This window comes from Tenrec ecaudatus, chromosome 1 (assembly GCF_050624435.1).
Source record: "Tenrec ecaudatus isolate mTenEca1 chromosome 1, mTenEca1.hap1, whole genome shotgun sequence".
In the NCBI taxonomy this organism is placed as follows: Eukaryota; Metazoa; Chordata; class Mammalia; order Afrosoricida; family Tenrecidae; genus Tenrec; species Tenrec ecaudatus.
The window spans coordinates 44,570,448-44,595,671 of record NC_134530.1 but is presented as its reverse complement, the minus strand read 5'-3'; the positions used below and the strand labels follow the sequence as shown (position 1 = coordinate 44,595,671).

General features: G+C 52.7%; 1 protein-coding gene across 2 annotated transcripts in view; it reads left to right on the top strand.

The window, feature by feature from the left end:
- Positions 1-25,224, top strand: part of ECE1 (endothelin converting enzyme 1) — a 121,068-nt gene that overhangs the window by 45,873 nt on the left and 49,971 nt on the right. The window contains exons 2-3 of one of the 2 annotated variants that reach the window (XM_075551903.1): positions 14,696-14,782; positions 23,360-23,501. In XM_075551903.1, coding sequence (XP_075408018.1) covers positions 14,696-14,782; positions 23,360-23,501 — 229 coding nt within the window. Of the gene's footprint in view, positions 1-14,638; positions 14,783-23,359; positions 23,502-25,224 lie in introns of those variants that run through there. The other variant, XM_075551894.1, reaches the window with a different exon arrangement.

Sequence of the window (25,224 nt, the reverse complement as noted above, 5' to 3'; positions counted from 1 at the left end):
TGCCACCTAGTTGGTGCTGTAATTGTGACTTTAGGAGCCCGTTCCACCGTTCTATCAAGTCAGCAGCTTCAGGATGATGAGGAACATGATACGACCAGTGGATTCCATGGGAATGGGCCCATTGCCGCACTGTATTTGCTGTGAAGTGAGTTCCTTGATCTGAAGCAATGCTTTGTGGGATGTCATCCCGGTGGATGAGGCATTCTGTAAGTTCACGAATAGTAGTTTTGGTAGAAACATCGTGTGCAGGGAAGGCAAATCCATACCCAGAGTAGGTGTCTATTCCAGTAAGAATAAAACGCTGTCCCCTCCATGATGGAAGTGGTCCTATATCTTGGACTTAATGTTGGTTTCTGCTGCTGGCAAATGGGGCACTCAGCAGTGGCAGTGGCAAAGTCAGCCTTGGTGAGTGGAAGTCCATGTTGCTATGCCCATGCATAACCTCCATCCCTGCCACCATGTCTAATTTGTTCATGTGCCCATTGGGCGATAACAGGGGTGGCAGAGGAAAGAGGAGGACCAGTCTCCACAGCGCGTGTCATCTTATCCACCTGATTATTAAAGTCCTCCTCTTCAGAGGTAATCCTTTGGTGAGCGTTCACACGAGATACAATTACCTTTACTTTCTTGGCCCATTCAGAGAGGTCTATCCACATACCTCTTCCCCACACCTGCTTGTCACCAATTTTCCAATCATGGTCCTTCCAATTCCCCGACCATCCAGCCAAGCCATTAGCCACAGCCCATGAATCAGTATACAGTCTCACATCTGGCCATTTTTCCAGTGTACAGCCAGGTGCACTGCCTGAAGTTCTGCCCATTGGGAAGCTTTCCCTTCACCACTGTCCTTTAGGGAGATCCCAGAAAGGGGCTGCAGTGCTGTTGCTATCCACTTACGAGTGGCACCTGTGTATCGTGCAGAGACATCCATAAGCCAAGCATGACTTTTTTGGTCTTCGGTTAAAGTATGGTAAGGAACTCCCCAGGAGGCCATAGGTGCAGACTGGGAGAAAGGAGGTAATGTGACAGAAGTTGAGACTGTGGGCATTTGGGCCACTTCTTCATGTAGCTTGTCCCTTCAGGTCCTGCTTTGGCCCGATCTCGTATATACCACTTCCATTTAACAATGGAGTGTTGCTGTGCATGTCCAACTTTATGATTCTGTGGGTCAGACAATACCCAGTCCATGGTGGGCAGCTCAGGCCGTATGGTGACTTGGTGGCCCATGGTGAGGTGTACAGTCTCCACCAAGGCACCGTAACAGGCCCACAGCTGTTTTTCAAAGGGGGAGTAGTTGTCTGCAGAGGATGGCAGGGCTTTACTCTCTGCCCTTCAATTAATCCCACTTGTGCTTATCGGCCAGGCTGGCATAGTAAACTACCTCACAGCCCATAGTGGTAACACCATGCAAAGGAGGTGCTTATGGCCCGCCAGGAGATTGGACAGCTTGCTAATAAAACAAACAAACAAACTGCATGTCACTGTTGTGAGTGTGTTGTTGGTAGGTACCGTCCAGTGGGTTCTGACTCACAGTGACCCTGTGTACAATAGCAGGAAACACTGCCCAGGCCTGCCCCATCACCATTGTTCCGATGCCTGAGCCACTGTGCCTATCCGTCTTGTCAAGGGCCTTCCTCCCTGTCACTGCCCCTCCACTTTACCAAGCACGATTTCCTTCTCCAGGGCCTGGTCTCTCCTGATAACACGTCCACAGTGGGTGGGCGTGGGACTGTGTATATCAGGCATATGGACCCCTCACAAGGGGGTCGGTCAGTTCCGTGCCACTTCGGCCAATCCACAGGCAGAAAGGAGGAGTCTGGATTACAACCAAGAAGAAGGGATGGGAACGGAGTGCATCCTTTGGCCCTGGGGTCCATGCTCTAGGAACCTAGACTCAAGAGACAGAGTTGTAACCAGTTGCAGAGCAGAGACCGCAAGGGACAGCGAGAGGCAGCAGGACATGGCCCAGTGGGCGGCTTGGGCTGCGGAGCGCAGAAGCAGAGCACCTTCAGGCAAGAGGCTTGCTGGTTTCTGAGCTGCAGGCAGAGCTGAGAAGAGGCAGTCCTGAGCAAAGTACTGCATCGAGTCTCTCCTGGTCCTGATTTGTATCTTGGCTCTTCCGAATCAACCCCATAATTGTGAATATTATCCACAAGTGAGCTATCAGTGTGTCAAAGAACCACCGAGTCCAGCAGAGATGTAGAGAGCGTGGTGGAAATGATTGGTATCAACTAGTAAAGAGGTTAAAGGGTGGAAGTATGGCTGATCTCCGCCTCATAGGAAACAGCCTTGAGCTGATGTGGATGGTTCTTCTCCGTGAGGTTGGAGGAAGTCAGATGTCTTCGCCACTCCATTTTCAGTCCCAGCTGGCTGCTGCCACGCGAGAATGTGGGTGAACATTGCCAAGTCTTTAAAAAAAATTTCCCTTGACAAAAGCTGAAGATCCTGGTTCTCTTGCAAAACCTCCTGATTTCTAAATGTTGGCATTTCAAACAATTTTACAGGACTGTGAGCCAAAAAATTCACATCTGTAGCCAGATTTGACCTGTGGACTGCCAGTTTCTGACTTCTGCCTGAGGCTGATGAGAGTGCATTGTGGTTCAGGGCCCCAAGTTGATTCTGATTCATAGCGACCTTGTGGAACAGAGCAAACTACTGCCTGGTCCTGCACCATCCTTAGCTGTGAGGCTGTGTTTGAGGCCTTTGTGGAAGCCACTGCATCAATCCATTTTGTCTAGGGGCTTCCTTGTTCCCTCTGGTCCTCTACCTTATCAAGCATGAGGCCCTTGTCCACAGGCTAGTCCCTCCCCATATGTCCAAAGTACATGAGATGAAACCCCCCACCCTCCCAGCCTCTCTTCTAAGGCGTATTATGGCTGTACTTCTTCCAAAACAGATGTGTTGGTTTTCCTGGCAGTCTGGTATATCCAATATTCCCCACCAACACCGCAATTCAAAGGCTCCAGCTCTTCTTGGGTCTTCCTTATTCGCTGTCCACCTTTCTCATGCATGGGAGATGATTGAAAATACCATGATTTAGGTCAGGCGCACCTGAGTCTTCAAGGCGCTTCCTCCTTTTTTAATACTTTATTTTTATTTTTTTAAAAAACATTTTATTAGGGGCTCATCAACTCTTATCACAATCCATACATACATCAATTGTATAAAGCACATCCGTACATTCTTTGCCCTCATCATTTTCAAAGCATTTGCTCTCCACTTAAGCCCTTTGCATCAGGTCCTCTTTTCCCCCCTCCCTCCCCGCTCCCCCTCCCTGTTTTAATGCTTTAAAGGAGGTCTTTGTAGTAGATAGACCCAGTGCAAAATGGTGTTTGATTTCACAGTTGCTGTTCCATGAGCACTGGCTGTGGACCCAATAAAATGAAAATCTTCACAAATTGTCATTATGTGTATCATGATCCTGCTTAGCGGTCCAGATGTGAGGGCCTGTGAACCACACGGCAGGCTGTATGTAGTCCTTGTTCCTTGTCAGCGAGTGCGTAAAGTCCACTTCACCTTGAGCAAGCAAGGTCGTGTGATCCGCACGTCGCAGATTGCTCCGGAGTCTCTCCGACCCGAATGCTCCATGCTTCTTCAGGTCCTTGTCGCTGGTGCCGTCCAGTGGGTTCCGACTCGCAGTGACCCTGTGTGCCACCTGCCTGCCCTCACAAGTGTTAGGTGGGAACCCAGTGTTGAAGCCACAGACCAGCCTGATGGCCTCCTGTTTTTTTTAAAAAAATTATGACTGATGACTTTGCCAAGCGAGATGTCCTTTTCCGGTGTCTCCTGGTAGCAGGTGTAAAGCCTGTGCTGGACCCTTACCTTACCCTCCTCATTTCTACGGAGGGATGCGCCTGTTCTTCTGGCTGTCCCTGGGGCTGCCAGTATTCTTGCCCAGCACAGTCATTCAATTGCAGACATGCTTCTGCACTCCTCCTCATTCGTGCTCCCCTTTCCCATGCAGACGAGGCAACTGAAACTCCCACGGCTGGCCCAGGGGCCCCTAAGTCCTCAGAGTGGCATTCTTGCTCTTCGCTACATTAAAGAAATCTTGTGTAGTCACTTGCTCAATGGAACACCTAGTTTGATTTTGTGATTGCTACTTTCATGGGCGTGGGTTGCTTTAAAATAAAGGACTCTGTTGGGTTTTTAACCCTGTCTGTGAACCATTGTTTTAGGCCAACACGTACTGCCTCCCTGTTTTATTTATGAATACCTGACTTTAAAGTCTATCCATTTCACCATAAATGGAAAGGGTATTCAGGCGTTGTTCTAAGGGTTTTTTTGTTTGTTTGTTTGTTTCTTTGTTTTTGTGGGCAGTCGGTGGGGGGAGGTGTACTTGCTAATTGTTGAAATCCTGTGAGGGAGACACAATGCTATCTTCATTTCACAGATGAGGAAACTGAGGCTCAGATGGCAAAGTGGCTTGACCAAAGGGTTAGAATGAAAGGAGGGGAACTCCCAAGTCCAAGCTTCCAGCTACGCTAAGCTGTCAGATACACACTCACTTTGTTCTAAGGCCAGGGCATGGCTGTGTCAGAACTGGGACCAGAATTTGCATCTCCTGCCTTCTAGCCCCAGCCCTGATCATCTTCTGCTGTCCTCAGGCATCACCTGGGCTAGTGAGGAAAGATGGTATGACTGTTCAGAAGTGAATGAACTTTTCTGAGCCTTGTTTGCTCTCCTGTAACCCCCACCTCAGGGTTCTCATGAACATCAAATGTGATGAAGGGGAGTGCAGAGTGGAGACCCAAAGCCCATCTGTAGGCAACTGGACATCCCCTTACAGAAGGGCCGCAGGGAGGAGAAGAGCCAGTCAGGGTGCAATGTAGCAACGATGAAACATACAACTTTCCTTTAGTTACTAAACGCTTCCTCTCTCCCACCCCAGCCCCCCACTAGGATCCCAATTCTACCTTACAAATCCGGCTAGACCAGAGGATGGACACTGGTACAGATAGGAACCGGAAACACAGGGCATCCAGGGCGGATGATCTCTTCAGGACCAGTGGTGCGAGTGGCGATACCGAGAGGGTGAAGGGAGGGTGGGTTGGAAAGGGGGAGCCGATTACAAGGATCTACACATAATCTCTTCCCTGGGGGACGGACAATAGAAAAGTGGGTGAAGGGAGACATTGGACAGTGTAAGATATGACAAAATAATAATTTATAAATTATCAAGGGTTCATGAGGGAGTAGGGAGTGGGGAGGGAAGGGAAAAGTGAGCTGATGCCAGAGGCTTAGGTGGAGAGCAAATGATTTGAGAATGATGAGAGCAGTGAATGTACCAATGTGCTTTACACAATTGATGTATGGATGGATTGCAATGAGTTGTACGAGCCCCTAATAAAGTGATTTTTTTTTAAAAGTTTACAGTCTAGGGAAAAAATTAAATAAAAAGTCACCTTGGGGGTGGGAGAGAGTTGCTTGGCACAGGGCCCAGCACTAACAGAGGTGAGAACCCCAGGCAACCTTGGTCTCAGGAGTCCCCCAAAGCTGCCTGCCCCACCTACTTCCTGTTCCCTCTTTCCAGTCCCCACCCACCCACACAGATAACATAAATACTAATTACAGCCATTTCCAGGAGCTGCTTCCTGGATGAGCCTAATTACAGCTCAGCCAGGCAGTTCCGTCATCTCAATGATAAATATCATCGAATGAGACGGGTTAACTTTGGCCTCAGTTTTGTGTGATGAGATCAGCAGATTGCGCAGGCCCATGTGTCGGCCTCTCCAGCTTGGGACATTCCCGTCCTGGGTGTCCTCCTCTTAGGAAACCACACCAGGGATGCCGGGGCACAGGAAGGTCGGGGCTTGTAGAGGTGGCCCTGGAATCGAGACCAGTTACCTGCCTCAAAACTCAGTGCTGTGAGGTCAGAGTAGATAACGCAGCAGACGTCCTCTGGCTAGGAGGTGTCAGCTGAATTGGAAAAGATGGATCAGGTGGGGAACAGAGCGGCAAAGCCACAAGCTTTGGGTTCGATGCCCCAGGATTTACATCCAGGCCTTGCTAGTTAGAGATCTCTCACTGGGGACAAGTGACTAACCCTCCCTGTCCCTCAGTTATTGTACTCTGCAGGGAAGGAGCATGAAGGAGATGAATGGGCCAATCCCAGTGCCCGGCAGCTTATTGTCATCAAGTCAGCTCTGGCTCATGACGCACCGTGTGTGTTGGAGTGGAACTGACCTCCACACGGCTTTCAGGGAGTGAGTTCACAAAAGTAGATCACCAGGCCTTTCTTCCACGGTGGACTTAAACTCCCGACATTGTGGTGAGCAGCCGAGGGTGTTCACTGCCCCCTGGAGCCTCTAGGCCTGTAATGCTGCTGTTTTGGGAAGCTGCAGAGTCTGTTCCAACTCCCCCCAGCCCCAGCCAAGTAACAGTAGAACCCCTCCCCCGCTGCCCCACCCCCGTTTTCTAGGCTGTGATTTGATGGAAGAGGATGGCCAGGTCTTTCTTCCTCAAAGCCGCTAGATGGGCTCAAATTGCCAGTCATTCTGTTAGCAGCTGATGAGTGCTCACCCATAGCCCCAGTCAGGGCCTCCCCAACCATTCCTCCCCAGCCCTCTCCCATCACCCTCCGTGCAATGTGAAGTGCTGGTCCTTTCTGAGCCCACCACCACCTGTACTAGCACTGGCCAAGTGGGGAGTCTTCACCAGACCCTGGGCTAAGAGGTTCGGGGGAGTCTTGCTTTGTTTAATACAAAGATCCTCTGGGGTGGATCTCGTTGTCATTTCCATTTGACAGATGAGAAAACTGAAGCCCAGAAAGCAGGTGAGGTGACTTTGTGAATGTCATACAACTATACTTTGCTGCTGGGTCACGATGCTGAGCTTGGAGCAGACAGAGGAGAAGCCACAGGGCAATCAGAGAAGGCTGCCTGGAGGAAGGTGCCCCTGGGCTGAAGAGGGGTCAGGGCCAGGAGAAGAGGATCACTTGACAGATGGTGGTGGGTGGGGCAGGGGGCCTGGGAGCTGGAAGCAGAGTGTGAGGAGGGAAGCCCGGAGTGTTTCTTTGAGGTTCCAGCACATGGGGCAGAGCACTGAGGGGCGGCTAGAGGGGAGCCAGCTCCTAGTGTAGGAGGGAGGAAGGGAGAGCTTGGAAACTAGGCCAAGGTTTGTGGTCTTTAGTCAGCCCGCTCCAAAGAGTCGGCATAAGAGTGGAGGAGTAGATGGATTACATAATTCATCTAGAAAGTTCTGTTTAGAGCCTGCCAGGAGATGAGAGACTGGAGGGTGTTATAGCTGAAGGGCAAAGAGGCAGAGGTTGATCCAGGGGAAGCTTCCTGGGCCGGGAGGAGAGCCAAGACTGGGACCATGCATGGCCGAGGGAGTGGGAGTAGGAGGCTCAGCGGCACAGTGAGCAGCCTGGGCCTAGGAGTGATGGAGAGGCTACTGGCCAGGTTAGGGAGTTGGGGTGGGAGTGGCCTCTACAGTGGGTCCAGAGGGAGTGGGTGGCAGCACTAGATAAGGCTCTCAGCACCTCCCGGCGCCCTGAGGCAGGTGAGTCAGGGCCCAGCCAGTAGATGTAAGCCAGCTCCCCCGCTGTGTGCCCACTCGGCCAGGCCAGCACTGGGTAGCCCAGTCCTGGGACTCTGGTCCAGATCAGGTGATCCATCCACCAGGCTGGGAGGGCTGCTGTCTTCTCGGAAGAGACTGTTAGCAGCCTGGACTTCTCATGGTGCCCCGTGCCCTTGCCTTCAAGTGAGGGCCATGGCTTCTCGGAGCTCCCTGTCAGCTTGCAGCCCAGGGCCCGCCCAGTATCAGGGGCTTCATGAGCTCCTGGCAGGTGAGGGGTCAGAATGACAGCCGCACTATTGTGGAAGAGGGTGTTCGGGATGAGCCGGGACAGGTAGATTTTAGCCGACTGAGGAGTCCTCCAAGGCCAGGCTAAGGAGTTTGGACTTTAATTTTTAGGTAGTGAGGATCCATTACAGGTATTTATGCTGTGTGACTTCTAAGTAGTTCTAATACATCTGGGCTTCAGAAAGTTCATGGCGAAATGGGATTAAACGAGATTTGCCCCACAAACATGTTGAAGCCACCTTGTAGAAATGACAACAGCTAACACTGCGTGGGTACTTGCTCTGTGCCCAGCTCTGTTCTACGTGGTTCACCTATATCCACGCACTTCAGTACTGCAACAGCCCTGTGAGGGTGCTGGAGGAGTCCTTGTGGCGTAGTGGTTACATATTGAGCTATGAATGCCAAGATCAGCGGTTTGAAACCACCAGCGGCTCCACAGGAAAAAGATGGGACTTTCTACTCCCATAAAGGGTTCCAGTCTCAGAAACTCACCGGGGCAGTTCGACCCTTTCCTATAGGGTCACTATGTGTCAGAATTGACTCAATGGCAATGAGTGTGGTTTTCGCATGAGGGAGACACTACAAACCATCGTCATTCTATGGATGTGGCAACTGAGGCACAGAAAGCCTGAGTCTCCTGCCCAACATCACGGAGCTGGAAAGTGGCAGAGTGGGAACTGGAACCGAGGCTTGGATCTATGATATCCTCGTGCGTGTCAAATAGAAACATTTGGTTAACACGCGTGTGTAGTAGATAGCATGTAATAAGTTAACTGATCCAAGACAATTAGCAGCACCAGATCCAGGAACTGGTAGGTGTCACAAATGATTAAACTCTCAATTACTAATACAGGTTAGTGGTGTGGACCTATACAGAGGCACTGAGGAAGAAAGGCCTGGTGATGTTCTGCCCAAAGGTCCCAGCCTTAGAAACACTCAAGAGCATGGTTCTACTTTGCAACACGTGGGACCATCACGAGTCAGAACTGACTTGATGACCACTCTGTGTGGTTTCCAGGTTGAGGGAGGTCTTGGTGGTGCATGGTTGTTGGTTTGGGTTTGTTTTTGTGTTATTTTCTTTTTTTTGGGGGGGGGGGGCAGAAAAGACAATGTACCCAAGGAGCCGAGGCTTCAAAATAAAATGTGAAAACAGCTAGGAGGGTGTGGCCGATGAGTCCCAGGCCTCTGAATTTCACTCTCCTCTGACATGCTCCCAGACTCCATGAAGATCCCCGCCTTTGGCAAACCACACACAAGAGCCATCGGAGTGAGTAATGCAGTTGGGGCAGATGGAATCATGCCCAGTGCCACTGGGCCTGGAGGGCCTGCCCTCCTCTGTTGTCAGACACTGTGTTTCTAGCATCTCCACTTCTGTTTACCCCGGGCCTTTGTTCTCCACAGGGTGGGGTTTCCAGAGCTGGCTGCCCCTCCGTCTGCCTGGCTTTCATCACTTCAGTCTGAGCTGGGGGTCAGGAGGACTGGGGAGGACCAGACCGCCAGTCCAGTCTGCTGGGAGCCAAGTCCGTCCCAAGGACACCAGGCCCACATTCAGTCCAGATTTCTCCTCGAGGGGGCTCAGAGCAGAAGCCAGCAATCCACAGCAGAGGCTCCCCCACAAAGCCTCAGAAGTTCTTCCCCTTTCCCTGAAGCTCAGGGTGCTGGGTGTGGCACCCACAGCCACAAAGGAAGCAATTCAGGAGAACGAGTGAGGCCATGCTGCCAGCCAGCAGTCTGCAGCACGAGGCGCCTGCCTGAAGGAGCAGCTCCCGCTTAGACTAGAAGAAGTCTGGGAGGCAGGGTCTAGGATCGGCTCTGCCACAAGTAACTCTGTGGCCTCCGTTCTCTGGAGACAGCGTAAAGAAGTCAGGACACTCGGGGTTTGGAGTCAGGCAGGTGAGGAGCCACATCCCAGCTCCCTCTCCCTCTAGCCAGCCAACCCACCCTCCTGGCTAGCCCCTGTCCCCATAGGTATAAAGTGGAGTACTCGTTGTTAACAGGCAGAAGAATATCCTGGAGCTAAACCTCAGTTCTGGTTTCCACTCTGCCACTTATCAGCTCTGTGATTGTGGACAAGTGGCTCAACCTGCCTGTCCCTCAGTTGTCTCATCTGTAGAATGGGGCTGACAAAGCTAGTCCCACCCTCGTTGGGCTGCTATAATTCTGAAATGAATGGATTTGGGGGGAACCACTGCAAGTACCCATGCAGTGTAAGTTATTCACACTTGTTACACAATTACTTATAGGACACAAGGTTCAAGAGTCTTCCCTGGGTTGCCCACCTCCGAATGGTACCAGTGAGTCCAAATAGGAGGTTCCTTCTGCCCAGCCCCTCCCATCCTTACTCTGTACCATCGGAGCGAGGCCTGCAGAAGCTAAGGCTCCGGTGGGCCTGGGGATCTACGCAGACTGTGCTGGAAGGTCCCGGCCCTGGGAGTAGTGCTGCTATTGGTGCAATGTGGGGGGCTGTGGTTCCCCGTCCTTCAGCCTCGGAGAGCTGCATTAGGAGGAGGGCTCCAGCCTTGGGAGGATTATGGGCGATGTGTGTCATTCATTCCCAGACCACAGAGAACAGCCTGGCCCTGGCCACCTGGAGGGAATCCTGGGAGGTGGGGGTCTGCAGGATGTGAATGGACCAGCCCTGAGTGCTGTGTGCACCACAGAACCAGGCGATGAGGGAGAGGGTGGGGGAGGCTCTGCCTGCAAAGGGTGGGGTGGGATGCAGAGGAACGGTGGTCAGGAGATCTTCTCAGAAAGATGGTCTTGGCCCAAGGCCCAAGTGTCAGCCAATGGAGATCCCCTCATAGAGGCGTTTAGGAGAGGAGATGGGTTAATTAGGGTGCGAGGTAGTACCGATGAAGAACACAGCTTTCCCCCAGATCCTGGATGCTTCCTCCCCCCAACTACCATGATCCGAATTCTACCTTGCAGGGCTGGATAGGACAGAGGCTGTACACTGGTACATATGAGGGCTGGAGGTACAGGGAATCCAGGGTGGATGATACCTTCAGGACCAAGGGTGTGAGGGACGATGCTGGGAGAGTGGAGGGTGAGTGGGTTGGAAAGGGGGAACTGATTACAAGGATCCACATGTGACCTCTTCCCTGGGAGAGGGACAGCAGAGAAGGGGGGAAGGGAGACTCCGGATAGGGCAAGATATGACAAAATAACGATGTATAAATTACCAAGGGCACATGAGGGAGGGGGGAAAGGGGAGGGGAGGGAGGGGGGAAAAAAAGAGGACCTGATGCAAGGGGCTTAAGTGGAGAGCAAATGCCTTGAGAATGATTGGGGCAGGGAATGTATGGATGTGCTTTATACAATTGATGTATGTATATGTATGGATTGTGATAAGAGTTGTATGAGTCCCTAATAAAATGTAAAAAAAGAAAAGAGGAGAAAAAATGATTAGGGCAAAGACTGTACAGATGTGCTTTATACAATTGATGTATGTTTATGTATGAACTGTGATAAGAATTGTATGAGCCCCAATAAATTGTTAAAAAATAATAATTAAAAAAAATTTTTTTAAAAGAAAGATGGTCTTGGAAGCGAGAGGCAAGCAGGAGGCACCGTTGCTTATCTGCATCTGGGCAAGTGGACTTCCCTGAGTCTTGTTTTTCTCTGTAAGAGGCTGCACGATTATATCTGCTTCAGGGGAAGTGCCAGAGGCTTACCTCAGGCGCCTGGTGGAAACCAATGGCCCTTAGCCGGGTCCAACTCATTGGCGACCCCGTGTGTGTCAGAAGAGAACTGTGTCCTATAGAGTTTTCAGTAGCTGCTTTTCAGAAGATGCGCCTCGACATAGACTTGAAATGCCAACTTTTAGGTTAGCAGGAAGGCACAGTCATTGCTTTTAAGCACAGATGGACTCCTGATGAATGTAAAGGAACCAGCAAAGGCCTCGCGCCAGAGCTAGATCCCCAAGAAGCACAGCAATGGGTTTGGTTCATGTCTTTATGCCGGACTGCAGGGGCTCTGGGGCACTGTGGCTCAGCATGCAGCCGCGGACCTTAGAACCCACCAGCCGCTGGCCCCTCGGTGCAGTTTACAGCCTGGGAAACCCAACGGGGCCGTTGCTCTCTGTAGGGCTGCTATGAATTGGCATGAACTTGACAGCAATGGGTTGTGTCTGCCTGGGAAGCTCTTTGGAGAATGGAATTTCTTTTTCAAGAGTCTCTTCTCAGTGATCTAGTGTTGCTTTGGCAGAAATACCCCAGGGAACAAATTCTTTCTCTCACAGTGAGACGAGAGGCTAGAAGTTCCCATTCAAGGTATTGGGGTAGGAGCCGACTTTTTCTCTGCATTGGCTCCCAGGGAAGGTCCTTGTCATCTTCCGTCTTACCCTGGTCCTGGGACTTTCTCAGCACAGGGACCCTGGGTTCAATGGATCACTCTTTTCCTGGATCTGCCTTGGTGGTAGTAGATTCCTCTGATCTCTGCTTCCTTGTTGAATCCTTTTTATAGCTCAGAAGAGACTGACTGCAGACACCCCCTAAACCTGTTGATGGCAGCCTCTAGTCCTGCCTCAGTAGCATCACAGAGGTGAGGATTCATAACCCAGGGCAGTTACATCAGGTCACACAATGGAGGATCATTATATAATGCTGAGAACCATTACCCAGCCAAGTTGACACACGGATACCTATTTGGTGATCTAGGGAGGGCACAGTTCAGTCCAAAACAGGCCTTTTCCCTTAAAAAAAAATTGACATCTAGTAACTTCGATTAATTTCCCCACTGAAAGAGGTGGACATGTGAGCTCAGAGAGATTCATTCTCCACCCCAGGCATACAACGCTTCAACTGGGTGCTGGAATTGAAATCCTGGGCTCGCCCTGAGCTTCCTCAGTCACAGGAGAACATGCACCTGAAGGCCCACACCTCATCCACTGGGTTCCATACCTAGGGTTGAGGAGACCTGAGTTTCTGCGCACTACATGCTGCCTCATGGGCCTTCAGACCACCATCAGCCCAAGGCTCTGTTCCCTCATCTTCCAGAAGGCTGCTCAAATGCCCTTCATTCCCAGATAGATGTACTTCTGCCCTCCATCAGTGCGGAGACTGGTCTGTCCCCTCCCTCTGTGGGCATAGGGTAGCCTGTTAGATGGGGTTGCCTTGAAGTCTCTGCTGTCTGAAAGCCAGCAAGAGCCTTTAGAAATTTTTTAGGAACTTGGGAAGGAGCCATTGGACTGAGTCTGTGCTAGAGATGGGTTAGGGCTAGCTCCCTAGCTAGAGATGGGCTGTGGTCATGGGAAGGAATGTCTGGTAGATCAAGGCCATGTTTGCAGTTCATTAAGACCATGGGTCGGCTCTTTGCCATGAAGCCAGAACTGAATGGTGCTTCGCTACCACTACTGAACAGTTTGATCAAAGATAATTTAGAAAACTCCTGATCAAAAAAAAAGAAAAAAGAAAACTCCTGATCAAAAGGTGGGAAATGCGGAACAGAATCTCAAATTCTCATGGAATCCATATTTTTCTGGATCTTGACGAACCCCAGAAACTAGTACTCTGAAATAATCTTTGAACCTTGAACCAAAAACATAACCACAATTCCCCAAAATCTTAAAACCAAGGTACAATGTAGCTTAACTGGTGAAGAATGTCTGCCTTGAGCTCTGTGCTCTTTTACGGTCTGTCTATATGGGATCAAATTGTCAACAGCAATGCAAAGGGTAGTGTGTGTGTGTGTGTGTGTGTGTGTGTGTGTGTGTGTTTGTGTGTATGAAGAGGCAAGGCACACCTGGGAAAGGAGGGTGAGAACCCCTGCAGAACTGAAGGGACATCCTCTGAGTCACTGGGTTAAGCACGGTTGAATCTGTTGCTGTGTGTTCTGCTGTATTCTCACAGCAACAAATTGAAAATAAATTATCTCTGTTTTCAAAAGACTGTGCGTGGGCTGGGGAGGGGGCACTTGCTGAGGGACCGTGGGAGGGAAGGTGGCCTATCTGGTTAGTTTGGTTTTTTACTTGCTCCAAAGTGGCTCATAGTGCTTTCCTAGCATGGAGGCCACACACCCCACTCCCAATGCATGTGCACACGGCATACAGTGTTCATCCTTTATCAAGGGGGTTCCCCGGAACTTCCTGAAACTCCTTGGTGAACTCTGACTTTGAGACCGCTGGGCTAGAAGAAGGGGAAACTGGGGAGTCCTCTGCTCTCCCTGCCTTTTACATTGAACTCTTTTTCACTAAACATTCTAGTTCAAATGGGGGAAGCCCCCTGCCCCACCTCGTCAAAAGACGGGAGAACTTCTCTTTTACCTTTTGGGTCCAGCGGGGGCGCAGGGGGGCGGAGGGGAGGAATCATGTTTCTTTGGATCTCTATTGGGGACCCTTCGGGAGGTGGGACTTAAAGCTTCTTTGTAGAAAGGAGGATCGCCCCCAAGACTTCTTCCTGGCCCCTAGGCACTTGTTTGTGGAGTATCTCGGGGCAAAGAAGCACCCCTGCCCTCTCCTGCCCTGGCACATCACGGAGCTGGTGGGGAAGCGGTGGGAGGGTCTTTCCAGTGAGGGCGTGGCCTAGAGTGGGAACCGGAGCCCGGCGCTGAGTACGCCCCGCCCATTGGTCCCGCCCCGCCCCGGCAGCTTGGCCCTGCCTCCTGCCGGGCGCCCAGCAGTGGCGGCGGGGACCCGGGTGTCACCGGGCGCAGCATGCGGAACCTGTGGCCGCCCCACCCGGTGGCTGCTGCGCTGTCGGTGCTCGGGGTGAGGCGTGGCGTTGCATAAGCGTGGAGGGGGCGGGGGGACGAAGACCCCCCCCTCCTTGGCCGTGGGCGGGCCAGTGCGCTCCTCCCCGGTGTCCTGGCCGGGGCGCCCTGGTCGCTTCCCCATTGGCGAGCAAGAGCCATGGAGACACTGAGGGAGTCCGTGCTGCACTTGGCCTTGCAGATGTCGACCTACAAGCGAGCCACGCTGGATGAGGAGGACCTCTTGGACTCTGTCTCCGAGGGCGACGTGTACCCCAACGGCCTACAGGTAAGAGCTCACCTGCCCCGACCCTCTGCACTCATGGCGCCCCAGCCTCAAGCCTGCGCATTCAGGCAGGAGCCCTCCCTGCCAGTCCCGTAGCCAGCAGTGCCAGTCCCACAGACTGGCAGCTCCGGGAACACGTGTCCAGGCTCGTCAGGGAGAGTCCAGAACACTTTCTAGAGCCAGAATGCCCACCAGCCTCCCCGTACCAGCCAGCTCTGCCTGTCACTAAGCCCTCTGCCCTGGGGCCACAGCCGAGAGTTGAAGCACCCCCCAAACCTGAACTTAGTCCAATTCTCTTTACACTACAGAGGCAGCTCGAGTGACCAAGGACTTGGCCAGGGTTACAGGACCAGTTACTGGTGGAGTCTAAAAGGTTCCCAGTTTTAGTGAGGGAATTCTTACATCTCTGGAATGCCCCTGAATTCATGGGCAGATAGGGACAGTTAGTCACCCTGTCAGCAAAGTCAGAGTCAGTTCAAGGCCCCCAACAGAAAAGACCTGGCGACCTGCCCCCATAAAGATTCGCCTAGGAAACCCAATGGGGCAGTTCTGCCCTATGGATGCGGTCACAGCAACAACCATGATCACCGGTCCTACCGCATCTCATGTGAGTGTCAGGAGCAGCCCGCTGAGCTCTGGGAATGACCCGCCCCACTTGCAGATTTAGAGCAGAAACGACTTCCTGTAGGGCCCAGAGTTAAAAACCAGGTGTGAGAACTCAAACCCAGGTCGCCAGGGACCTCATCCCTGTGGGCCCTCCTCAAGAGGCTGAGCCCAGCAGGAAAGTGGATTTGTGTGGCAGGCACTTTCCCTTCACAAATCAAAACAATCTAATCAGCGATCTTTTTCAGTCTCCTCTTCCACAGGAGGTTCTAAATATATCAGCGCAAAAGCATTTTGGCATTCACAACAAAGATAATAGGCTAGGTTGTTGCCATCTTCATCCTGGCAGCCCACCTGCTTATCAGATCACAGAGTGCTCCATCCACCTGAGGCCGGAAGGAGGCTTGTCTCTGAAGCCGGGGACCTGGGTTTGAGTCCTGACTCCACTCAGGTCTTTGGGCATGCCCTTTACTCCTCCTTTAAAAGCCACAATTTCCTCATCTGTGAGATGGAGGCTGGAGACGTGACTACAGAGCACACAGCAGGGGCCTGCTGGGATGACGGCTATTGTTTTTCTGACTTATGAGGTAAGGGTGGCTGTTCCCACGTTACAAATGATGAAGCTGGGTCGCAGACAGAGGGGCATTCCTGTGGCCACACTGTCATTATGGGGGTTGGAATCCCGAGTGGATTGCCCTATACCGAGCTTCGGAACTGGGCACATCTTCAGCTTTTCATGAAAAAAGAGACACACACACACACAAAAAACTGCCCCAATGATTTGAGCTATTTCTGCAGGTACCCTAACCCTTCACAACAAAGTCAGAATAGCTCTTACCTTGAACGAGCTCAAGAATCAAAAACTCACCCACCTCAACATACAAAGCTGTTTTCTGTTAACTGTGTTTTTCCATCTCACCCCCACCCTGCCCGAATCTATGAGTTTTGCATGCTCATTTGTGATAGGGAAGGATTTTAAATGGAAAACAGTAATACCATCCTTGGGAGACACCCATTAACATTTTAGGTAGTTTGCTCCTAGTGTTTTATACGTGTGCACATCTTTATAGGGCATACGGTGGTACACACTCTAAATATATGGTGTTGAGCCCTGGTTTTCTCTCACTCTTTCTGTCTCTCTCTCTCTCTCTGTCTGTCTCTCTCTTTCTCTTAATGCCACTTCCTTAGGATTGCCCTTTTTGGCTGAAACTTTGCTACCATCAAAGATCATAGCACCTTAGAGTACCAAAGTACAAAATGTGTTTATCCAATCTGCTGTCCTTGGACAAACAGCTAGACTCTATGCGGATTTCCTGATTTTCCTCTCCCCCTCCCCAGGGTCTGCCCCCGTGGGTGTCTCATATGCCTCACCACTTTTGCTCTCCTCTCCCTACAGCGGCTGGGTGGGAGCCAGAGAGGTAGGAATGCCAGGGACACCCAAGGAGCTCCTGCGGAGTCCTAGGTGGGCATACGTGTTAGCTTTCCAGGTCATTTCCTACGGAATGGCTGCCAGAGACATCATTGTTCCCTCAGTTTTAGGCTTTTTAAAAGTTGGCCTCATTCCCCCAAATCACTCACTCTTCACAAGCAGCTATCAAAATAAGACAATTTGATTTTTAAGATTTTGAAGGCCTTTGGTTCTAGAACCTCCAAGTTGCCCTACCTGAGTGACAGGGGAATCCCATCAGAGAACAACTCTCCATTTCCCCCCATTTCCCCCCAGACTTGACGGGACATGCTAGCAAAGAGTGTCAGATTTAGCTAGAGACCCAAAAGTTAGAGGGAATTTACAGCTGTGTCGCCGACCTGAAAGAGCTCTTCTCGCCTGGTTCTCATCCTTGGCCACCCACAGAAATGAGTCCCTTGAAGGTCAAGGGCAGAACTCAAAGCCAGGGAGCATGGACCCTGCTCTCAGTCTCTCCAAGGCTGTGGGGCCTAAGAGCACCTCCAGCGAAGAGTTCACTTTGTCTAATGGAGCTCATTCTATCAGCCTGCCTCTCAAAACTGTTACCAAGACACAGTAAGTGGAAGCACTCAGTGTCGAGTGCAGGAAATGGGCGCGCTTGTCACTGGGATGGTGGTGGTCATGATTACTAGATAGAGACGTTCATATTGGGAAAGGAACTTGGGTAAAGAGTGTGGCTCGCAAAGCCAGAAAGCTACCCAGCCTAGCTCTCAGCCTTATTAATGAAAGCTGCCAGGCATGGTCTATTCAGGGATAGCCTAAATAGCTTTTTCAGCCAACTTCTGCCCCCAGCATGCACCACGTCACCACGTCAGTGGCTTGAAGGGAAGTAACCTAAATTGGTGCACTCAAGCCCGAAACTCAGGAACTGCTCCCTGAAACCTCTACCACTTTCTCTCCCTCTCAAGAAACAAGGAAAGCTGAGGCATGGGTTCTTGCTAGGGCTTTTCTGCGCATGCACGGGGCTGTTCCTCGGGTAGTTGCAGGGCCAGCCCCGTTCAGCACTTTAACAAGGCCTCTGCTTACCAGGAGGTTCTTCAATACCACCCTCCCTGTGACTGAGAGACTCGTGACTGAAAGCCCTTCTGGAATCAGGGATGAAGTTGGTTCCATGGTGTCATGGTTAGCACTCTGGACTCTGAATCTAGAACCAGGGATGATCAGACCTGAAGCCTTGCCTGGCTTCCGCATCCGAGACAGGGCCCGAGGCCAGAGAGGCAGGCAGCAGGCAAAACTCTAAGCTGATACCAGTAGTTGGAAGTGAATTTGGGTGTGGAGGCAGAGGACAAATAGAGGCCAGGCCAGAGGACCAGAGAACATTATAGTTTTGCTCTCAGCTGGCCCCAGTGTCCTCAGCCGGAAGTCCACCTCATGGAAACTGTACTGGAAGTGACTTCCCCAAACAGACTCTCTCCAAGAAGCCAGGCACCCCATTGAGCAAAGTGTCATAGATCTGCCTGCCCTGAAAGACTGACTCCGGGAAGGCAGCCTGGTCCCCCTGCCAGCTTTCACTGCAGCAGCCTGGCTCCTGGGCCACAGGTCAGCTTCCCACCAAGCCCCTGACCAAACTGCTCTGTGTGCTGCTCCACACAGCCCAGGTCTCAAGGTCCCCCGCTGTGGCTCCAGAGGAGCAGCCTCCTCTCCAATTCCCCTGCTTCCTCCCCAAATAAATCAGGCTCTGCCCAGTGCCCTCGCCCCCTCTGTGGCTGGCTCGCCTCCTAGGCTCAAGGCTGTGACCCATCCTCCATCTGCTCCTGCAGAACTTGTTCTTACTCTAAGCCTAAGTGAGCCAAGCTCTCACTTCTGTAACCAAATATTTATCCCACACCATGGCTTTGTTTCCTTGGCTGTGAGACACAGGGAGCCCCTGGGCCTCCCAGCCCGACTCCCTTTCCCTCTCTGCCTCTCTTCCCTCCTATCCCGCCTCTCCAGGGCGTTCCTTTCTGTGCCCCACAGGACAAGATACAGGAAATGGAACCTGCCAGTGGTTCTCAGCAGCTGCGCCTTGGCTGGTGGCCACCTTCCCAGTTACCTCTCCTGAAACGGATTAGGGAGCTTGCCGTCAAGCCTCCTAAGCCACCAAGCCGCAGCAGACCAGTTTCTCATGATTGACATACCCTCACTTCCAGAGGGCAAGTGAGAAAACACTAGCATCCCCCAGCTGGGACCTCATCTCCCAGGCTCCTCGGCTCCATCCTGTGAAGGATGCCAGGCAGGTGTGAGCCAGCTCAGGAGTGGACAGCCTCTTCTGAAGAGATCCTAGTTCCCCAAAGCAGTGCCTCCAACTGACTTCGTCCCTCTTCTCCCTTCCCCAGGGATGTCTCTGGATAAGTCCTGGATAAGACAAAGGCTTTACCCAGAAACCAAGAGGCCTTTGGTCCAGCAGTGTAAGTCGAGGGAAGCACATTGCAAAAAACTAAAAGCTCAATTCTTGGATTCCGTTGGCTCCTCTTGCCTGGGCCTTTGAATCTTTAATTTAATTCTGACTTAATTCTAATTTAATTTCACAGTGAACACCATCTGTTTAGATTCGGCACTTTGCTTGACATCAAACAAAAAGGCCCCTCTGGGGATCATGCTGGCTAACTTGGGCTGAGGCCACCAGTTCTGGAGAGCCAGGCTGCCTCACTCTCTTCCTTCCCTCCCTCCCTCCCTCCCTCCCTCTTCACACTTCCTGTGTTTCCTCTGGAGCTAACACTGGAAGAGCTAATACTAGCGCATACTGCTGGTGATCAGGTGATGGTAGAAAAGAGAATTAGCACCATGCCACAAACACTCCAATGTCGCCATCGCCTTGGAGTCGAATCCAACTCATTGCAACCCTAGTGGACAGAGTCAAACTGCTCCATGGTGTCCCTGAGATTGTAACTCTCTCCAGGAGCAGTCGGCCACGTCTGCCTCCTGAGGCAGGGCTGCTGGTGTCCACCCAGTTAGCCGCTGCGTGCTTCACCACTGTCGCACCGTTCCATGTAGTTCATTCGTCTTCCTCCGATGTCCCCTTCCCCTTTCTGCATCCTTGCCATCCCCTGCCCCAAGCTGAGCCATGGTGATGGGGACACTGAGTGACCTTGAGGTGAAGGAAGGGGGAGGCAGATAACAAATCCAAACACAGAATGGCAGTAAGGAAGTGTACAAAAAATGCCGGCACCCCCACGCGAGGCTGCATCTGTCTCACACCCCTGGTGCCCAGGGTAGAACTGCAAGCTCCCATGTCTCTGGAAGAGCTCTTGGTCACCTGTACAGGAGCGTGGTGATCACATTTACATTGTCCCGAGTTCTCGCTGCTCCAGGCCCTTGCAGCCTAGAGCCGTCTCCATTTCTCACACTTTAAAACAGTGTCTTACAGCATCCCCTCCCTCCCTCCCTCCCTCCTGCCATCTGATGCCGCTGCCTTAGGCCCTGGGGCCTCTGAGGGGCGGAGCACAGGGATTGGTCAGCCTGGACCTCTTTGGAAAGAACACCAGACCTTCAGTTCCTTCTCTGGGTCTCAGAGGACCCCGCCAGGCAGGATTTCTTCAGAAATGAGCTCAGACTGCAGTTCCTTTTCTCCATTTCAGTTATAGCACCTACTTTGTCTTCCTCAGAAACTTCACGTGTTCTCCTCTCCAGTCCCACTCATTTCCTGCCCAGAACACACCCATGGATGGCCGACCGCCTGGTGCTTCCGTGCCCTTCCCTGAGGGACCTTGCAGCATACCTTCCAGGCCAGGCTCCCTCCCGCTCGGACCCTGGATCGCAGAAGCAGGCACCCCTTCAGCTGCTGGTGGGGTACTTTGCAGCCTGAGATCTGGGTCTCCTCTCCAGCTGCCCCTGGCACAGCCTCCTTAGGAGTCCCCCTGTATCCACTCCCCTAAAAGCCTGGCTCTCCCTCACCTTGACCTTTCCAAACGGTGATTCTAAACTTGCCACTCTAGCCCTTGGGGAAAAAGTGCCAACTTGTTAAGCTGGCTTGTAGCCAAAGCGAGGGTCTGGGCTGGGCCTCCTCACCCCACCCCAACACCCTCCAACCCCACCTGGCTTCACTTCGCTCCTCCATAAAACCCAAAGCCCGTGTCCCTGCCGTGGAGAGGGTGCTGATTCATAGCAGCCCACAGGCATCACCCCCTACAAGCAGTTTTCTTTGATTGAGCCCCACAGGCTCCTCATTGGTTTTGGTTTGAGGTGTAGAGAGCAAATTAAGTTTCCACGCGGCAGCGTCCACTTTTCCGTTTTGTGGAATTGGTGCCGTCCGGTCATTGGAAGAGCGTGTTTTTTTCGATTCTGCCCTGGGTTCCCAGGTTGTCTTCATCTCCTGCCTGCCTGCCTGCCTGCCTGCTGAGCTTTATTTTGAGCAAATGCTGCTTTTCCAGTGCCTGATCGTTGATCCCAGGCGCCCCTTCCCCGCGGCACCAGTGTTCGCTTTATAGACCTGCATCCTGAGGGTGGGTTCAGATCCAGGGTGAAGGGCCACCGCTTAGGGGTTCCACCACTCTCACTCAAACCAGCAAGTCTGGTCTTTTTAACGATTTTTCATTTTGTTCTGCATTTTTCTCCCACCTTGTCCAGAGCCTTCTGTTATGATTCAGAACAGCGTGGTGGGCAGTCGCAGGAGGGCGCCATGTAGCGCTTCTGATTCTCCAGCTGGCAGAGACTGTAATTCGTTCATTGGGTTCACTAGTCCTTGGGACAAATCGTTTCCTTGAGTTTTGTTACGGTTTCCCCTTTGCTCTTCTAGGCTCTGGATGAGGAGAGGCCAAGTATGGCGTCAAGATGGCCACTCCCCGGCCTTTAAGACCCCACCTGATTCCAAAGTAGAATATAGAACTTTATCTTTGTGCACTGTGTTGTGCCACTTAACCTAGGACCCAAGTTCCTAAACTTGGCCTACTGCTCTCTCTTCAGAAAAAAAAAAATTACTCAGCATCCACTTGGCAATGAAAAGCTCTGTTCTATAACCCATAATCCAGGATGACGTAGATATCTGCTTTTGCAGCCCCTCCCCACAGCATTGTTCCAGCAGCCCCTGGGGGCAATATCGCCCACCTTGGGAAACACCGCCCTACACTTTCCCGAACTATGGTCCCTAAGCGCCCAATGACTCATTCCCTCACGGTCTCTGGCTATGGCTAGGATTCATCACTCTGCCCCGTATGCTCTACTGTATTCATGGGTATATTTGTAGCGCACATAAATAAGAGGGGGTTCCAAAAAGTTGGTATAAAAATGGAATATAAGTGAGTGGGATTTTCCTGCCAGCACTTTGAAGCACTCCCCATAAGCCAAACCAAACCAAACCCACTGCCATGGGTCAAGGCTGACTCGTAGCGATCCCCCCCCCCCACCCCCATGGGTTTCCAAGACTGGTCTTTCTCCTGTGGAGCAGCTGGTGGTTTTGAACTGCCAGCGGACTGTGTGGGCAGCAGCCCAACACGTGACCACTACACCACCAGGGCTCCTATACGTATGCAGCAATCGCCTTGGCTCAGCCCACCATGCTTGTGGGTGTAGTCCGTGTTTCTCTGCCTCCCTGCTGTGCTGTGAGCAGCTGGAGGGAGAGCTGGAGCATTTCCATTGCGGCCCTGAGTCCCTGGGCCAAGCCCCGCCTCTAGAAGACCCTTCCTGTCTCAGAGCTCCAACTTTGGTGGGAAACACCCCAAGGAACACAGGGGAACCCTGCCCTGGCCTCAGGTGTGAAGTGCCTGTACTGCGGCCTCTGAACCCTGGTGACTTGGTATGTCACCTCCTCGAACTTGGGATGCCCCGTCACACCCTCTGCTTCCGCTCATTGTGCCTCCCTTCCTGTTTAGCTAGACTGTTCAGCTGGGGGCATTCTTTCTCCCTTTAAGGACTTGCCAGAATGGTGCAATATTTCTCCTGACATCTCCATCTCCCCCAACCAGTTCCTAAGACTGGAATCTCTGACCCACTGGAGGGCTCCCGAGGCGACTGGCTTGGGATCAACCCCCAGCTCATTCAGCCGTGTGATTGGGACACGGCTCTTTGGACCTGTATCCTCACCTGAATTGGAAATGAAGAAATTAAATTTGGACGGCGAAAAATGAGAATGCAGGCCCTGTGGGCCTGTGAAGGGTTAATGGGCCAGGCCTGCCTGTGCTCCTCAACAGTGCCACCACTTGGGGGCCACGGGGGCCTGTGAGGGGAGCCCAGCCAGCCGCTCCCTGGATGCCTGCAAGTCCAAACATCCCGTTCTTTTTGAATTCCTTATAGGAGAAGCAGGGGAAACATGGCTTTGTTTCTGTTCCTTCCGCCCATATCGGGTGACACGAAAAACACCGGCCCAGCTGGGGCGAACTACGGACTCTGATGTTTGGGAGTAAATCTGAGCTGCCGGGCAGGGTGGCCCTGTCTTTCCTGGATTAAGGCTGAGTCTGTGGGAACCAGACCACCTCTGAGGCCGCAGCGTGACCCTGATGCCTCCCCGGGGCCTGGGCCTGCCACGGAGCCCCTTCCTCCCGGGGAGGGGGGGCCCTGGGCTCACGCTCTCCCCACCCCTCCTGCCTCCTTCCCTGCAGGTGAACTTCCGCAGCCCTCGGAGCGGCCAGAGGTGCTGGGCGGCACGGACCCAAGTGGAGAAGCGGCTGCTGGTGCTGGTGGTGCTGCTGGCGGTGGGGCTGGTGGCCTGCGTGGCGGCACTGGCCGTCCAGTACCGGACAGGTAGGTGCCTCCATGCCGAGGTCTGGGCATGGCTCATGCCTGTCCCGGTTCGTGCTGACATTGGCCCCCAAGCCCAAGAAGTGGAGCCGGCCTGGTAGCCTAAGGTAGCTGAGGCGGACGGAGCAGGGACTGGGAGGCAGGTCTGGGGTCGTGAAAAGGACATGAACCCAGATCCTGGCCCGGCGACTTCTTGGTGGCATGACCTTGGACAAGTCACTTGGCCTGCCGACCTGTGTCTTCTCTACTTGAAGTGGGTGGGGCCAGCAGTGCCCAGGCTGGGCATGGCTTTGAGACCCTGTCCTCAGAGATGACTTGCCTGGCTGCTTTCCCTTCTGCTGTGGGTGCTCTCCGTAGGAGGTGGGCTAATTAGACACACTGGTTAGGAGGCTTTGGGCCAACCAAACGGCTTCTGTTTCCTGGTTCCTTTCCGGGCAGCCGCCCCGCTGCTCTCGAGGTGTGACCTCATGGGCTCCTCACAGTAACCCCACCGCAGCCCCATGTAAGGACTGCGAAGTGAAGGCGCTCAGACTTTGCACTTGCTGGAGGTTACAGGGCTGGGAGGGAGGGAGAGGGTCCCCCTGCTCAGGAAGCCCTGACCGCCAGGAGTGGTTGGGGGTGTGCGCGCATGCATGCTGCGTGCTCCGTGCTTTGGGCTTGAGAAAGCCCTGTCCTTGAAAAGCTTCCCTTGGTGACCCACTCCTGTAATATCGAGATCTCACTTACCTCGTCTGTACTGATCGTGAGCCCTTGAGCCGACCCCACGGCCAGGGCCTTGAGGCTGGTCGTCCAGGCCTCTCGCTAAGTGGCTTCCTCAGGTTGGATGCTCATTTCTGGGACGAGAAAGGGCAGGTCCAAGTTAAAGCACAAGGAGGGGGCGGCCCCACCAAGCCCCTTGCTCTCTGATTGCAGATAGTCCCCCTGACGGAAGGTCCTCTGAGGACTCTCTCTGCTCAGGGTCCCACCCCTCCAGCTTCAAAGAGACTGTGACCCTGCCCAAGTCAGAGAAACGTCTTCCCCGGGCTTGGGCAAACCTGGCCCCTCTGTCAGGTTGCTGGCTGGGCTGGACTGGGGTGGGGACTTCATCTGAATTATCCTGGCCTCCCTCCCGACTCAGGTGCATAGCCATTCAGTCAAACCTTTGATGGTTCCCTAAGCAGTTAGTGAGCGCTTACTCTGCGCCAGGCACTGGGCTGAGCATGCAGAGTGGTGCTTCAGAATGATGGCATATGTAACTGACCGTTTAACAGTTTGTAGTTTGTTTTTATTTTATTTTTACAAAATGTGCCATTACTGTGCCTAGCCCTACGAGCACTTGACACACATTTGATTGATTGGTTAATGGTTTCCTGGCCCGCAGCCATATGTGCTTGGCCTAAGCCTGCAGTACCATGGGTATGCAAATAATCTGCAAATGATTGGAGGGACTGAGGAACTGGAAGAGGACTGGGTCTGGGCCAGCATTTCCCCACTCATGTCCCTCCTCCTCAAGTCAGCTTCCAGTCATAACACCCTGTCTGTCCTGTCCGTCTCGAGCCCCCTGCTGCCCAGACTCCAACAACCACTGGTGGCCCTTGGGTCTTCCTAGGGCCTTCTCCCCCGAGCCAGCAGGGAGCCCCTGAGGGCTGGCTCCTAGAGATCAGGCCCAAACGAGAGAGCCTGCTGTTCTTCCCAGGTGACATCCACCAGTCACCCACCTTGAGACTGTCCAAGGATCTTTCCCAGG